Source organism: Heptranchias perlo, chromosome 13 (genome assembly GCF_035084215.1).
Source record: "Heptranchias perlo isolate sHepPer1 chromosome 13, sHepPer1.hap1, whole genome shotgun sequence".
Classification (NCBI taxonomy): Eukaryota; Metazoa; Chordata; class Chondrichthyes; order Hexanchiformes; family Hexanchidae; genus Heptranchias; species Heptranchias perlo.
Genome location: NC_090337.1, coordinates 6,592,855 through 6,609,679, shown reverse-complemented (window position 1 = coordinate 6,609,679; position 16,825 = coordinate 6,592,855). Strand labels below are relative to the sequence as shown.

The window sequence follows — 16,825 nt, the reverse complement described above, 5'->3', positions numbered from 1 at the left end:
CAGCAAAGGGACGCGGGTTCAATCTTGGTGACCTGCAGCCTGCATAGTGGTAGAGGGAGCCAAGACTGTCCCTGGGCTAGGGAGAGGAAAGAACCAGCTAGGCCCCTGAACATCAGGTGGTGACTTCCTGCTAAGTGCACCTGTGTATAGACACTAGGGGAGGACAAGTTCTGCGTTGATGTGGTCAACAGTCTGCCAACAATTACACAGAGAACCATCACTTGGTCAAGGTGTTGGAAGCTGCTCAGTCGCTCGCAAGGAGTCAGCACCTTCGGGGGTGGGGTGGGGGGAATGTTTTTAATATAAATTAATTGAAAAGCACAAGAGCCGAGTCTGGGAGCTTCATGCGAGTAGCTCCAGCTTGTGTACACTGTTGGCGACGGCAATATCACATGGAATTCGGCATTCCTGTTCTAGATCCACATTTTTGGAATTATGAACTTTCAAAAAAGGTGCAATAAAGTAAAGCAGGACAATACAGATCGTCCTCCGGTAAACATCAAGGTTCCCTCACCTCCTATCGTTTCATCGGTCCCGAAGTACAGTCGATACAGTAATATGATCTCGATCCACCAAAAGTGGTAGACGACGATTGAAGTGACCAGTATCAGCAGCGTAACACCCAACGCACAGCCAAGTTCAATCACATAACTGGGAGCTGGGGGAGGGGCAGAGAAATAATGTAACAACATTGTTAGAAGAAAAATCAAAACACAAAAAAGTGTAAAGCACAGAAAAGAAAGAATCTGCCTATTTAAAAGCACCTTTAACATCATCAGGACATCCAAAAGAGCTCGACAATCAATAAACGTAGTCAGTTCTGTCGGCAAATGCCGCAGCCAACTTGCACACAGAAAGATCTCAACAGCAAGTTAATCTTTTTCTTGGCCATTTTGGTTGAGGAAGGAACATTGGCACGACGCTGGGAGAACGTCATGCTCTTCTTCAAATAATACCATGAGATTGCCATTATCCGCCTGAACAGGGAGGCAGGGCCTCGGTTTAAAGAAAGACAACACTTCCTTCAGTACTGCACTGAAGTGTCAGCCGAGATGCTGTGCTCAAGTCCTGGAGTACGGCTGAAACCCAGAACAAGAGTGCTACCAACTGAGCCAAGCTGACATTTTAGGTGTAAAACAGCCAACGACAACTCAAAGATATTATGGCTGTTAACAGTTAACTGTGGTTTTTAATCAAAAGTCTATGTACTATTAGCAGTCACTTTAGAAAACAGGTAAAACTTCCCTGGGAAGGTTTGTGTGGTTGAATGCAGGGTGCCAAATGGCTTTAGATGAACACGGCAAGGATGGGAAAATGGTACTGCGCACATCAGAGTTCATTCCTCCAGTATCTCAAACTCTCTATCCTCTCTAGATCATCCCTCCAGGACAGTAACTCTATCCTTTCTCGCTCATTCCTCCAGTATCTCAAACTCTCTAGATCATCCCTGTAGGACAGTAACTCTATCCTTTCTAGCTCATTCCTCCAGTACCCTTTGAAATGAAGTCACCGTTGTAACATAGGAAACGCCGCAGCCAATTTATGCACAGCAAGGTCCCACAAACAGCAATGAGATAATCACCACATAATCTGTTTTTCAGTGATGTTGGTTTAGAGATAAATAAATATCGGCCAGGACACTGGGGAGAACTCCCCTGCTCTTCTTCAAATGGGATCTTTTACGTCCTCCTGAGGGGGCAGGCAGGGCCTCGGTTTAACGTCTCATCCGATAGACTGCACCTCCGACACTGTAGCGCTCCCTCGGTACTGCACTGAAGTGTCAGCCTGAATTATGTGCTCAAGTCTCTGGAGTGGGATTTGAACGCATGACCTTTTGACTCATAGGCAAGAGTGCAAAAAGGCTCAACTATAAATGTTACAGGGGAGTTGGACCCAACAGAGACTGAATCAGATTGAAGCCAGCAGAAGGGAAGGGTCCCTAGCAAGTTCCAGTAAAGTTCAGATACCTTTCCGGATTAAGGTCACCCGTACACTCCTCAATCCTTTGCTGTTTTGCGCAAAGCAGGTGTAGTTCCTCTGGAGGTCACTCTGGCTCATGGCTTTGATGCTTATTGTCTTTGTAATTGTCTTGTCCTTGAGTTTCAACAACTCTTCACTGGAAGAAGGAAAGGCGACATTTAGTATCCTGGAACTCACCAAGTCTTCCTACCAAGGGGCAAGATCTTTAAGCCTCAGCCCTGCTCACCTTTGCCCTGCACCAAGTACAGTGCTTACAAACGACAAGATAAAATGACCCAGATAATTTTTTTTGGTGGTGTTGGTTAAGGGCTAATTACTGGCAAGCTAAAGTTATCAGATTTGTTACCAATCTTGCCAATAAAGAAATAACTCATGGTTATAAAGCAACTCATCATATCCTCAAGACATCCCATCATGCCAAATGAATACCCTTTTGAAATTTAGTCACCGTTATGCAGGCAAACCTAGCAACTAATTTGTGCACAATAAGATCCGACAAACATCAATCCGACGAATGGCTTGTTTTTAGGTGGTGTTAGTTGAGGGATGAATGGGAGCTGGGATATAAGAACATAAGAAATAGGAGTAGACCTCAAGCCTGCTCCGCCATTGAATAAGATAATGGCTGATCGTCTACCTCAAGTCCACTTTCCTGGTCTATTCCCACATCCCTTGATTCCCTTAGTGTCCAAAAATCTAATCGATCTCAGACCTGAATATACTCAACGACTGAGCATCCACAGCCCTCAGAAGAAATCTTTCCCCATCTCGGTCCTTAACGGCCGCCCCCACATCTTGAGACTATGACCCCCTAGTTCTAGACTCCCCAGCCAGGGGAAACAGCCTCTCAGCATCTACCCTCTCATTCTTCTAAACTCCAGAGAGTATAGGCCCATTCTGCTCAATCTCTCCTCAAAGGACAACCCTCTCATCCCGGAAATCAATCTAGTGAACCTTCATTGCACCCCCTCTAAGGCAAATATTCCCTTCCTTAGGTAAGGAGACCAAAACTGTACACAGTATTCCAGGTGTGGTCTCACCAGAGCCCTACATAATTGCAGCAAGACTTCCTTACTGTTATACTCCAACCCCCTTGCAATAAAGGCTAACATACTATTTGCCTTCCTAATTGCTTGCTGTACCTCCATGTTAACTTTCTGTGATTCGTGTACAAGGACACCCAAATCCCTCTGAATATCAACATTTCTTAGTCTCACATATTAAAAAAATATTCTGCTTTTCTATTCTTCCTAACAAAGTGGATAATTTCACATTTCCCCACATTGTACTCAGTCTGCCACCTTCTCGCCCACTCACTTAACCAGTCTGTATCCCTTTGCAGCCTCTTTGTGTTCTTCTCACAGCTTACTTTCCCACCTAGCTTTGCATCATCAGCAAACTTGGATACATTACACTCGGTCCCGTCATCTAAGTCATTAATGTAGATTGTAAATAGCCGAGGCCCAAGCACTGATCCTTGTGGCACCCCACTAGTTACAACTTGCCAACCCGAGACTGACCCGTTTATTCCTACTCTGTTTTCTGTCCGTTAACCAATCCTCAATATATGCTAATATATTACCTCCAATCCCATGAGCTCTAATCTTGTGTAACAACCAGGACAATCCCCTGGCTCTTCTTCATATAGTGTCGTGAGATAATTTACGTTCAGCTGAACAGGCAAATGGAGCCTCGGTTTAACATCTCATCCAAACAATTACCTCTCAATGCAGCACTCCCTCAGCATTGCACTAAAGTGTCGGCCTTTATTATGTGCACAAGGCCAGGAATGGAACTTGGACCTATGACCTTCTCGTACAGAGGCCACTGTGCTACCAAATAAACCAAACTGACAGTCATAGCATCTTTTAACAGCACATGCACGATTCTTTGGACTCCAAGTATTTGTTTTCTTTGCAAGGCTTGTGAACATGTTGGTTCTAAGACAGCCTGTTCTGTCAATGCTTCTTAAATGGGTGTAAATGCGTATAAATGCGTAGGCTTCAAGGAGATCTTGAAACATTTGCCTGAGGAAGGAGAAAATCTCCGAAAGCTTGTGAATTTAAAATAAAATTGCTGGACTATAACTTGGTGTTGTAAAATTGTTTACAATTGTCAACCCCAGTCCATCACCGGCATCTCCACATCTTAAATGGGTGACTGTGGGCTTGATGGAATAGGCACCGTTTCTGGGCCTTGGAGAGGGTGCAGAAGAGATTTACGAGAATGGTACCAGGGATGAGGGACTTCAGATATGTGGAGAGACTGGAGAAGCTGGGGTTGTTCTTCTTAGAACAGAGAAGGTTAAGGGGAGATTTGATAGAGGTGCTCAAAATCATGAAGGGTTTTGATAGAGTAAATAAGGAGAAACTGTTTCCAGTGGCAGAAGGGTCGGTAATCAGAGGACACAGATTTAAGGTGATTAGCAAAAGAACCAAAGGGGAGATGAGGAAACATTTTTTTTTGTGCAGCGAGTTGTGATGATCTGGAATGCGCTGCCTGAAAGGGCGGTGGAAGCAGATTCAATAATAACTTTCAAAAAAGGAATTGGATAAATACTTGAAGGGAAAAAAAAATTGCAGGGCTATGGGGGAAGAGCAGGGGGAGTGGGACTAATTGGATAGCTCTTTCAAAGAGCCGACACAGGCACAATGGGCCGAATGGCCTCCCATTATGCTGTACCTACTATGTTATTATGATACTAGTCCCACAAGGTTTAAATGTTTGGTATATAGTCGCCCTAAAATGTTTGGTAACTTTTAGTTAACTAGAAAGCATCACACTATATGACAACAATCAGCTTTTGCACAATTCTTTATTTACTTTCACTATCCCATTATATTTCGGGAGTCGAGTTTCCGCTTTGGGCGCAATCGGGAAAGTTGCACCCAAAGTGTGCTTGCAATGGCGTCGTTTTTCCGACTTGAAATTACGCTCCAAGTATCCACCCAAACCCACTCGTATAAGCCCAAAAGGTAAACATTCCCATGAATCTGTGCAACGGAGCAGCGTAAACGAGCATGCTCGATTAGCGACTGGGAATGGAGCCAATCGGGCCTCAAGTATCTGGGGAGGGTTCCATTAATCGCCACTGAAAAAAGTTTTCCTTCAGTGTGAGGTCTCTCTAAACTATAAAAAGTTTGGGGAGAGTATTGACCTGATTGATTAATTAAAATCAATTTCATTAATGTGTAATGATGCCTGTGCGTCAAAAAAAAAACAAGCACAATCCTACGACCCCTCCAGACCCAGAGTGATTGGTGGAGTCTCGCCGTCCCCACTATTTCAACTTGGGGGCGTGGTCAGTTTTGTGGGCTTAGGGCAAAGTGATTTTTGAACCGGCGTAAAAGATGGTGGAAAACACAAGTGTAAGTGGTTTTGGAAGTAACTCACTTAAATGTTTTAAACTCCCCATTCTTTTGCATTGATTCGGCCAATTCCACCCGGATTTGCGCTGATAGAACTCGCGCAAACTCGACCGCTTTATTTCTGAAGATTTAGAAGCCCAACATTAGGGCGTCTGAGTAAAAGTACCTCCGAAATATTTTTACTGTAGGTGCTAATTCCTGGGCATTTTTCCCATCAATGGACCACCAGACTGTAGTGGGTGAATCCCGGATGTAATGAAAAAACACCTTGCAGGTCAAGTTCACTTCTTTATCTGGAGAAAGATTGAAAATAATGTTTAAAACTTGCAAAGTGCAATGTCACAATTTGAGTAAATATACCGAACAAAAAAGGAAGGAAATTTTACTCTCTCAAGCTTACGAATGGAGATCACATCCAAACAAAGACCACCCTTGAATGTGTGGCCATAATGTGACATTTACACACGTCACACTTTCAATAAATCATTTGTTGGGCTGTTTTTTTAAAAATTCGTTCATGGGATGTGGGCATCACTGGCAAGGCCAGCATTTATTGCCCATCCCTAATTGCCCCTTGAGGTGGTGGTGAGCCGCCTTCTTGAACCACTGCAGTCCGTGTGGTGAAGGTTCTCCCACAGTGCTGTCAGGTAGGGAGTTCCAGGATTTTGACCCAGCGACGATGAAGGAACGGCGATACATTTCCAAGTCAGGATGGTGTGTGACTTGGAGGGGAACGTGCAGGTGGTGTTGTTCCCATGTGCCTGCTGCTCTTGTCCTTCTAGGTGGTAGAGGTCACGGGTTTGGGAGGTGCTGTCAAAGAAGCCTTGGCGAGTTGCTGCAGTGCATCCTGTGGATGGTACACACTGCAGCCACAGTGCGCCGGTGGTGAAGGGAGTGAATGTTTAGGGTGGTGGATGGGGTGCCAATCAAGCGGGCTGCTTTGTCCTGGATGGTGTTGAACTTCTTGAGCGTTGTTGGAGCTGCACTCATCCAGGCAAGTGGAGAATATTCCATCATACTCCTGACTTATGCCTTGTAGACAGTGGATAGGCTTTGGTGAATCAGGAGGTGAGTCACTCGCCACAGAATACCCAGCCTCTGACCTGCTCTTGTAGCCACAGTATTTATGTGGCTGGTCCAGTTAAGTTTCTGGTTAATGGTGACCCCCAGGATGTTGATGGTGGGGAATTTGGCGATGGTAATACCGTTGAATGTCAAGCGGAAGTGATTAGACTCTCTTGTTGGAGATGGTCATTGCCTGCCACTTGTCTGGCGTGAATGTTACTTGCCACTTATCAGCCCAAACCTGGATGTTGTCCAGGTCTTGCTGCATGTAGGCACGGACTGCTTCGTTATCTGAGGGGTTGTGAATGGAACTGAACACTGTGCATTCATCAGTGAACATCCCCATTTCTGACCTTATGATGGATGGAAGGTCATTGATGAAGCAGCTGAAGATAGTTGGGCCTAGGACACTGCCCTGAGGAACTCCTGCGGCAATGTCCTGGGGCTGAGATGATTGGCCTCCAACAACCACTACCATCTTCCTTTGTGCTAGGTATGACGCCAGCCACTGGAGAGTTTTCCCCAATTCCCATTGACTTCAATTTTACCAGGGCTCCTTGGTGCCACACTCGGTCAAATGTTGCCTTGATGACAAGGGTAGCCACTCTGTAATTCAGTTCTTTTGTCCATGTTTGGCTGTAATGAGGTCTGGAGCCGAGTGGTCCTGGCAGAACCCAAACTGAGCATCGGTGAGCAGGTTATTGGTGAGTAAGTGCCGCTTGATAGCACTGTCGACGGCACCTTCCATCACTTTGCTGATTGAGAGTAGACTGATTGGGCGGTAATTGGCCAGATTGGATTTGTCCTGCTTTTTGTGGACAGGATATACCTGGGCAATTTTCCACATTGTCGGGTAGATGCCAGTGTTGTAGCTGTACTGGAACAGCTTGGCTAGAGGCGCAGCTAGTTCTGGAACACAAGTCTTCAGCACTACAGCTGGGATGTTGTCAGGGCCCATAGCCCTTGCTTTATCCAGTGCACTCAGCCGTTTCTTGATATCACATGGAGTGAATCGAATTGGCTGAAGTCTGGCTTCTGTGATGGTGGGGATATTGGGAGGAGGCCGAGATGGATCATCCACTCGGCATTTCTGGCTGAAGTTTATCAAGAGATACAGGCTTTAGATCCATGTGTTATTAAAGATTCTGCATGGGGCACACAATTCCTATCCACAAACATTACTTGCTGTTCGCACAATTTAGGTCATGCTTTCTGGTCAACATTTCACATTATAAGTTACTATGTCAACGGTCACAGTGTGGATGTGGGCTCTGGCCACTAGGTGGTGCCGTCATGCCCGTTTCTGAAATCGTTCTCCCAACTTAGTCTCCGTCTTGTCTACAAGAAATTATATTCATCAGTTGACCATTGACAATGTCACAGGCAATTTATTGATACATTATTTAAATCCCTTTATTTCACCATATTCGGCAAAACCGAATGTCAACTGACAAACGACCACACTCACCGTATTCCACTTCCATCTGCTGGTCGGCATTTGGCTGGACTAAAACCGGGGGCTTCAACTGATTTTGATTAGCTGTAGTCAAACAAAATCTCATTTTAAAACAGGAATTATCAGCCTGGCAACTAGTCCTGGACTTCTAATTAAAAGGTCCCGAAAGAAATTGTGTTGTCTGTCAAATTAAAGTTTTACCAGCAATGGATACAATGACCGTTCTGGTCAGATTGTAAGAGCGGCTTCTTCGCATGACTGTTGCGATGCAGGTGTACTCTCCTCCATGGTATTCTCTTACCATCAAGAATGACAGCTTGCCCAGCTCAATCTCTTTCACCATGTTTTTGTTGTTTGTAACTCTATGACACCCCTAAGTGGAGGGGAAAGAAAGGCAGAAATCAGCACAATTAATCTGTGTCTATCGCCTTCCTCTGTAATCTTTTAAAAGGCAAACAAGATAGTCATAAAGGCGAGCTTCTTTGGCCCACCTAATCTCATCCTTCTTGAATGGGACCTCCACCTACCTAGAAGGACAAGGACAGCAGGTGCATGGGAATACCATCACCTCAGAGTTCCCCTCCAAGTCACACACCATCCCAACTAGGGCATGTGTCGTCGTTCCTTCATCATCGCTGGGTCAAAATCCTGGCACTCCCTACCTAACAGCACTGTGGGAGCACCATCATCACACGGACTGCAGCGGCTCAAGAAGGCGGCTCACCACCACCTTCTCGAGGGCAACGAGGGATGGGCAATAAATTCTGCCCTTGCTAATTCAAAAGCATAATAGTGTGGATGCTGCAAATCTGAAATAAAAACTGAAAATGCTGGAAATACTCAACAAGTCAGGCAATATCTGCGGAGAAAGAAAGAGTGTTATTGTTTCCGGTCAATGACCTTTCGTCAGAACTGCAGTTACAGCACAGAAGGCGGCCATTTGGCCCATCAAACCTCTGCTGGCTCTTTGTAAGAGCAATCCAGTTAGTCCCATTCCCCTGCTCTTTCCCCGTAGCCCTACCCTTCTCTTCAAATATTTATCCAATTCCTTTTTGAAAGCCATGAGTGAATCTGCTTCCACCACCCTTTCAGGCAGGGCATTCCAGATCATAACATCTTGCTGCGTAAAAAAGTTTTTCCTCACGTCGTCTTTGGTACTTTTGCCAATCACCTTAAACCCGTGTCCTCTGGTGCTCAACCCTTCCACCAATGGGAACAGTTTCTCTATTTATTTTATCTAAACCAGTCATGATTTTAAACATTTCTATCAAATCTCCTCTCAACCTTCTCTGCTCTAAGGAGAACAACCCCAGCTTCTCCAATCTATCCACATAACTGAAGTCCCTCATCCCTGGAACCATTCTGGTAAAATCTTTTCTGCACCCTCTCTAAGGCCTTTACATCCTTCCTAAAGTGCGGTGCTCAGAATTGGACAATACTCCTGTTGTGGCCAAACTAGTGTTTTATAAACGTTCAACATGACTTCCTTGCTTTTGTACTCTATGCCTCTATTTATAAATCCCTATGCTTTTTTAACCGCTTTCTCAACCTGCCCTGCCACCTTCAAAGATTTGTGCACTCCCAGGTCTCTCTGTTCCTGCACCCTCTTTAGAATTGTATCATTTAGTTTATATTGCCTCTACTCGTTCTTCCTGCCAAAATGTATCACTTCGCACTTCTCTGTGTTAAATTTCATCTGCCATGTGTCCGCCCATTCCACCAGCCTGTCTATGTTCTCTTGAAGTCTATTGCTATCCTCCTCACTGTTTACTACACTTCCAAGTTTTATGTCATCTGCAAATTTTGAAATTGTGCCCTGTCCAAGTCCAAGTCATTAATATGTCAAAAAAGCAGTGGTTCTAGTACTGACCCCTGGGGAACACCACTGTACACCCTCCTCCAGTCCAAAAAACCGTTCACCACTACTCTCTGTTTCCTGTCACTTAGCCAATGTTGTATCCATGCTGCCACTGCCCCTTTTATTGCGTGGGCTTCAATTTTGCTGACAAGTCATGCGGCACTTTATCAAACACCTTTTGAAAGTCCATATACACTACCATCAACCTCATTGCCTGCATCAATCCTCTCTGTTACCGCCTCAAAAAACTCAATTAAATTAAACATAATTTGCCTTTAACAAATCCGTGCTGGCTTTCCTTTATTAATCCACACTTGTCCAAGTGACTATTAATTTTGTCTCGGATTATCGTTTCTAAAAGTTTCCCCACTACCGAGGTTAAACTGACTGGCCTGTAGTTGCTGGGTTTATCCTTACACCCTTTTTTGAACAAGGGTGTAACATTTGCAATTCTCCAGTCCTCTGGCACCAACCTAAGGAGGATTGGACGATTATGTCCAGCACCTCCGCAATTTCCACCCTTACTTCCCTCAGCAATCTAGGATGCATCCCATCCGGACCGGGTAACTTATCTACTTTAAGTATAGTCAGTCTTTCTGGTACTTCCTCTTTATTCAATTAAACATCAATAGTCAGAGCCCCCTCCCTCTCCCTCAGAAGAGACTGAGTCACACAGACTTGGAAGCTCCAGTGGGCTGGCATTTGTCATAGATATTGAAAAGGACCAAATTATAACATAAGAAATAGGAGCAGGAGTAGGCCATACGTCCGCTCGAGCCTGCTCCGCCATTCAATCAGATCATGGCTGATCTTCGACCTCAACTCCACTTTCCCACCAGAACCCCATAATCCCTTGATTCCCCTAGAGTCCAAATATCTATCGATCTCAGTCATAAGAACATAGGTTATTAAAAGGTTTGAGGAGATGATTTCAAAAAGACAAAAATGGGCCTTTGACTTAAGGATTCTGATAAGCTTTGCAGCCCGTTAAGGAAGGGGAAACATCAAATAACTCTTCACAGTCGGGTACAGTAGCATAGTGGTTATGTGCTTGGACTAATAAACCGGAGTCATGAGTTCAAATCCCGCCACGGCAGCTGGGGAATTTAAATTCAATTAATTAAATAAAATCTGGAATTAAAAAAATAGCATCAATAATGGTGGCCATGAAACTACCAGGTTGCCATAAAAACCCATCTGGTTCACTAATCCTCTTTAGGGAAGGAAACCTGCCGTCCTTACCCGGCCTGGCCTATATGTGACTCCAGACCCACAGCAATGTGGTTGATTCTTAATCGCCCTCTGAAATGGCCTCGCAAGCCACTCAGTTGTACAATCTCGCTACAGAAAGTACCTTCACCACACGGACTGCAGCGGTTCAAGAAGACGGCTCACCACCATCTTCTCAAGGACAATTAGGGATGGGCAATAAATGCTGGCCTTGCCAGTGATGCCCACATCTCATGAACGAATAAACAAAAGGCAACAGCCAGCATCATGTTCCCCAGTGCAGGGCTAAATAAATGGCTGACCGAATGAGATGTGATCGAGGAGGAGCAGGGGAGTTCTCCCCGGTGTCCTGGCCAATATCTATCCCTCAAACATCACCACTTAAAAAAAAAAGATTATCCGGTCATTATCACATTGCTGTTTGTAGGAGCTTGCAGTGTGCAAATTGGCTGCCGCATTTCCTACATAACCGGCATTGTACTGCAACTTGTGACTCGGAGAGAGATGATATAATTGAAGACTTTGTTTTGCTAGGAGTGCTCATATGCTTAAATCCACTACTGGTGGAAATCAGACAATTTGCTTTATGCCTGAACGGAGAATGGAAAATTAGCCCAAAGAGAAATCCTAGGTGACGTTTTTCCTTGATCACATCTCATTCCAAGCAGCTATTTATTTGCTCCGTTTTCTTCAGTACTTCCCAGGTCATAGAGAAGGGGCAGCCATCGCAATTGAACATCTCTGTGAAGCTCCGTACCTTATACCAGGCAATTGTTGACGTTTCTGAAGATTTGGAGAAATCAGCTGTGTCCGGACAGCTCAGGTTTTTGCTTTCTCCAATAGCGAGCTCGGAAGGGAAGACCATTTCCTCATTACTGGTACATTCATCGGCTGGCTTCTGAATGACAAGAAGAGGTACTGCCACCTTGATACAGTATGTGGTGTTTCTGGGATGGAACAAACAACATTCTATAAATTGCAGCCATGTTTACGAGGCAAAATTTACTTCTCCCCCTCTTCACCCGTTTTTTTTTCCCCAATCAGTAAAGAAGTTCATCAGACTGTCCCTTTCTCCAATGATGACCAAGGTTCACTTCCCAAATCATTCACCGACCTTTTATATTTGCTCCCTCTCCCCCAGGTTACTGATGCACTTCCAGCATTTCCTGGTTTTATTTCAGACTTGCCCCACCATTTGCACATGTCAGCTTGGCTCAGTGGGTAGCACTCTTGCAGTGGGGGGAGGGGTGGGAAGAGAAAGAAAGAGGGGAGGAGAGGGGAGAAATATGGGGGGAGGGGGAGGAGAGAGAGAGAGAGGAAATATATGGGGGGAGGGGGTTGCTAGCTCCAAGCCGAACTCTGTCCTATTTTGGAGTCGGAACTGGCAAGCAAGCAACTCGAACCAAACTCACTGTGATAACAAACCTCAGAACTACACTAGAACTAAATGAAGCAGCCTTAAACTGGTGCAGAGTCCCCATTTCCTCTCTAACATTTCTCTGAAATTCTAGCCTATCTGCATCATAAAGAACTCCTGTCTTGCACACAAGTGGGGTTTTGACAGAGTAAATATGGAGAAACTGGCAGGAGGGTCGGTAACCAGAGAACACAGATTTAAGATAATTGGCAGATGAACCAGAGGGGAGAGATGGGGAGAAATTATTTTTTTTTTTTTAAAGGCAGCAAGTTATGATGATCTGGAATGCGCTGCCTGAAAGGGCGGTGGAAGCAGATTCAAGAATAACTTTCAAAAGGGAATTGGATAAATACTTGAAAAGGAAAAATTCGCTGGGCTATGAGGAAAGAGCAGGTGGGTGGGACTAATTGAATATCTCTTTCAAAGAGCCGGCACAGGCACCTAAGAACATAAGAAATAGGAGCAGGAGTAGGCCATTCGGCCCCTCGAGCCTGTTCCACCATTCAATCAGATCATGGCTGATCTTCAACCTCAACTCCACTTTCCTGCCCGATCCCCATATCCCTTGATTCCCCTAGAGTCCAAAAATCTATCCATCTCAGCCTTGAATATACTCAATGACTCAGCATCCACAGCCCTCTGGGGTAGAGAATTCCAAAGATTCACAACCCTCTGAGTGAAGAAATTGCTCCTCCTCTCAGTCCTAAATGGCCGACCCCTTATCCTGCGACTATGCCCCCTAGTTCTAGACACTCCAGCCAGGGGAAACAACCTCTCAGCATCCACCCTGTCAAGCCCCCTCAGAATCTTATATGTTTCAATGAGATTTTCAATGGGCCGAATGGCCACCTCCTGTGCTAAACGATTCTATGATTTCACAGCCATCAGCTTCCATTGCAGACCATTCCAAGAAGCCTCGCCAAACGCCAAAACCTTCCATCAAGCAGAGTTTCAAACAAGTACCTCAACATGCAGGTGTAGTTCCCCGAATCGTTGGCAAACACTGGCCAAAACCACAGCACGTCCTTCTCCTTCGCGACCCGGTTCTCCGCTTGGTGAAAGTCTATCGGCTCCTCCAGCTCTTCGTTGCGCCTGGTTTTATACCACACCAGCGTTAGTCCCATGCCGTGGGCCATGCTGTAGCTTGACTTGATGTATGTCAAGAAGAGAGGGCATCTTATCCTCGCCGGCTCCCCGTCATAAGCCTTCACCTTATTGATGCTGTCCACCCCCCAGTCCAGGCATTGCCCTGAAACAAAAAAGGAGGGGAAAGTATTTGACGTGAGGAGATAGAAACACCCAACAGGCAGATGATTACAACAACTTGCATTTATATGGCGCCTCTCGTGCAGAAAAATGTCCCGAGTCGCTGCATGGACATACAAACCAAAGTAGGAGACATAAGGAGGGCCGACCCAAAGCATGGTCAAAGAGGTTGGTTTTAGTTTTAAGGAGGGGCTGCACATGAAGATAGAGTGAAAAGAACGGAAAGTTCGGGGTGGGGGGAGATGGCGATGAGGTCGAGGGGAAGATTGTAGGTCTGGAGGAGATGAGAGATAGGGAGGGGTCGAGACCATGGAGGGATTGGAAGCATTGGGGGACTGGGAGCCAATGGGGTGGGGGTGGGGGGGGGTCCACCAAGGACAGAGGTCCTGCAGACACTGGTCCTGTCCAACTGGTACAATGTACTTGTTACCTGTGAGGATAAGGTTGTAGGCTGCAGGGTGGACAGTCAGAATGCAAACCATGGCATCATGGAGTAGGAGGAAGTCCGGGTGGTGGGGGTGAGGAGCAGGCTGGAAAGGTTGTAGTCAATTGGGAGTTGAAAATTGGGGGATAGAGAGCATCCTCGGCAGTCGCGACCGAGAGCCCAGGAGAGTGCGTTGCCTACCTGGTGCAAGGGCAAAGGATATCTCGGAGCAACTGAAGAGGAACTTGGAAAGGGAGGGGGAAGATTCAGTTGTCGTGGTCCATGTTGGGACCAATTGCATAGGGAAGAAAAGGGAGGAAGTCCTGCTCAGGGAATATCAGAAGTTAGGAACTAAAGTTAAAAAAAAAAGGACCTCACGGGTGGTAATCTTGGGATTACTACTGGGACAAAAAGGAGCTGTACCGGAATGTGACCAATGTCCTAACAGAAAGGATTAACAGGGCTATGGAGAGGACTTTAAACCAGTAAGACAAGGAGAGGGATCTGGTGAAAATTACATAAATCTAACGATAAAAGAAATAGGAGATGAGAATAAAGGTCAGACCAAGGTAAGGAAGACGGGTAACATAAATGGTCAGGGAACAAATACAGTTATAGAACAGAAGTACAAAATGACTTAAAAGTGAGTGGGAACAATTATTAAAAACAAAATTAAATTGCCAGTACGGCAACGTGCACAGCATCCAAAACAAAACGGGGAAACTGGAGGCAATAATTCGTAGCAAGGAGCAAGATGTAGCAGTGAAAAAGAACAGGACTGACAGTTAAATATTGCAGGATATAACTTATTTGGAAAGGATAGGGATGGCAGCAGGGGTGTGGAGTAGCTGTACTAATTAGAGACAACATAATGGGAATAGAAAAAAGGGACATTAGAATCAGAATCCATATAGATTAAGATAAAGAAGAAGAAGGGATCGATCATGTTAATAGGCGACAGGCCACCTAACAGTGGAAGGGGAGTGGAGGATGAAATATGTAAAAACATCGAATAATAGTCATGGGAGATTTCAACTACCCCCAAATAAACTGGCAAGAGGTAGGGAAAGGGAATGGAGTTTTTAAACAGTGTGTACAGGACTCCTTTCTTACCCAGTATGTGAGAAGCCCAACAAGAGAGCAATGAACCAGAGCAGATAAGAGAAGTAAGCATAGGGGAACATCTAGGCAATAGCGATCATAACATAATAAAGTTTAAAAATAATGATTGAGAAAGACATAAGAAAGACAAAGACCAAAGTAATAGATTGGATAAAAGCTAATTTTGAGGGGTGAGAATGGAACTAGGGAAGGTAAACTGGAAAAAAACAATTGAAAAAGAGATAGAACAGCAGTGGGAGATATTTAAAACGGGGATCAAGAGAGTTCAGGAGAAATATATTCCTCAAAAAACAACAAACTAGACAATGATGAAACAACATGGATGAATAAAGAGATCAGGGTGAAATTGAAACTAGAGAAAAAGGCATACGCTAAGTACATAGACAATAAAGGAGAGGATGACAAAAGGGAAGAAGAAAAGGTTAGGATGGATGTCAGAAAAAAAATTAGGAAAGCAAAGAGAAACTACAAAATTAAATTATAAAGGAATATAAAAAGAAATAGTAAAGTATTCTACTGGCACATAAATAACAAAAGAAAAATCAGGCTAGGGATATTGACAGGGCCACTAAAGGATGCACACGATAAACTCACGGGTAATGACGGCGAAATGGCAGAAATATTGAATAATTACTTTGCCTCAGTATTCACCAGGGAGACTAACATGGTGGGCGTGACATTAGAAGAAAGGATTAAAAAAGATATAGAAACATTTAAGATAGAAAGGGGGGAGCGATTTTAAAAAACTAATCAAACTTAGATAGGATAAAACCCCTGGTCTGGATAGATTCCATCAGTGCATATTAAAATAAGTTAGGGAAGAGATAACAGAGGCACTATTACATATATATAAAAATTCATTAGAAAAGGGAATAGTGCCAGAGGACTGGCGGACAGCTAATGTTCTATCTCCCTTTTTAAATATAGCAATGACAAATCCAGGGAACTATAGACCAGTTAGCTTAACGTCTGTGGTAGGAAAGATATTGCAATCCTGATTCAAAGATGCAATAGAAAAACATCTAGAAAACAAAAATATAATAGTCAGCACAGAATTCAAAAGGGGAAGGTCATGCTTGACCAACCTTATTGAATTCTTTGAAGTAGTAACAAAGGGTAGACAAGGGTAATGTAGTAGATGTAATATATTTGGATTTTCATTAGGCCTTCGATAAGGTACTGCACTGTAGACTCATGACTAAGGTCAGAGCATGTGGAGTCAGGGGACAGGTAGCAGAATGGATAGCAAGCTGGCTACAAACAGAAAAGAGTAGGGGTTAAAGGTAGCTACTCAGACTGGCTAAAGGTGGGAAGTGGTGTATCCCAGGGATCAGTGCTGGGACCACTGTTGTTCACAATTTACATCAACGATTTGGACTCGGGAATCGGAAGTACAATTTCAGAACTACACCAAATTGGGTGATGTAGTTCATACAAAGCAAGAATGCGTCAAAATGCAAGGAGACATTAATAAACTTGCAGAATGGGTGTGTATTTGGCAAATGAATTTCAATATAGAAAAGTGTGAGGTGGTGCATTTTGGTAGGAAGAATAAGGAGGCCACATACTCCTGGATAATAAGAGTCTAAATGGGGTAGAGGAGCAGAGGGATCTGGGGGTACAGGTACACAAATCACTA

At 44.5% G+C, this 16,825-nt stretch overlaps 1 protein-coding gene across 1 annotated transcript in view; it reads right to left on the bottom strand.

Annotated features, from left to right (window-relative positions):
- LOC137331239 (interleukin-1 receptor accessory protein-like) overlaps positions 1-16,825 on the bottom strand; it is a 49,100-nt gene that overhangs the window by 11,423 nt on the left and 20,852 nt on the right. The window contains exons 3-9 of the mRNA XM_067994886.1: positions 13,338-13,623; positions 11,715-11,904; positions 8,071-8,242; positions 7,882-7,953; positions 5,515-5,641; positions 1,968-2,116; positions 515-658 (exon numbers count right to left, since the gene is read on the bottom strand). Coding sequence (XP_067850987.1) covers positions 515-658; positions 1,968-2,116; positions 5,515-5,641; positions 7,882-7,953; positions 8,071-8,242; positions 11,715-11,904; positions 13,338-13,623 — 1,140 coding nt within the window. The remainder of the gene's footprint in view (positions 1-514; positions 659-1,967; positions 2,117-5,514; positions 5,642-7,881; positions 7,954-8,070; positions 8,243-11,714; positions 11,905-13,337; positions 13,624-16,825) is intronic.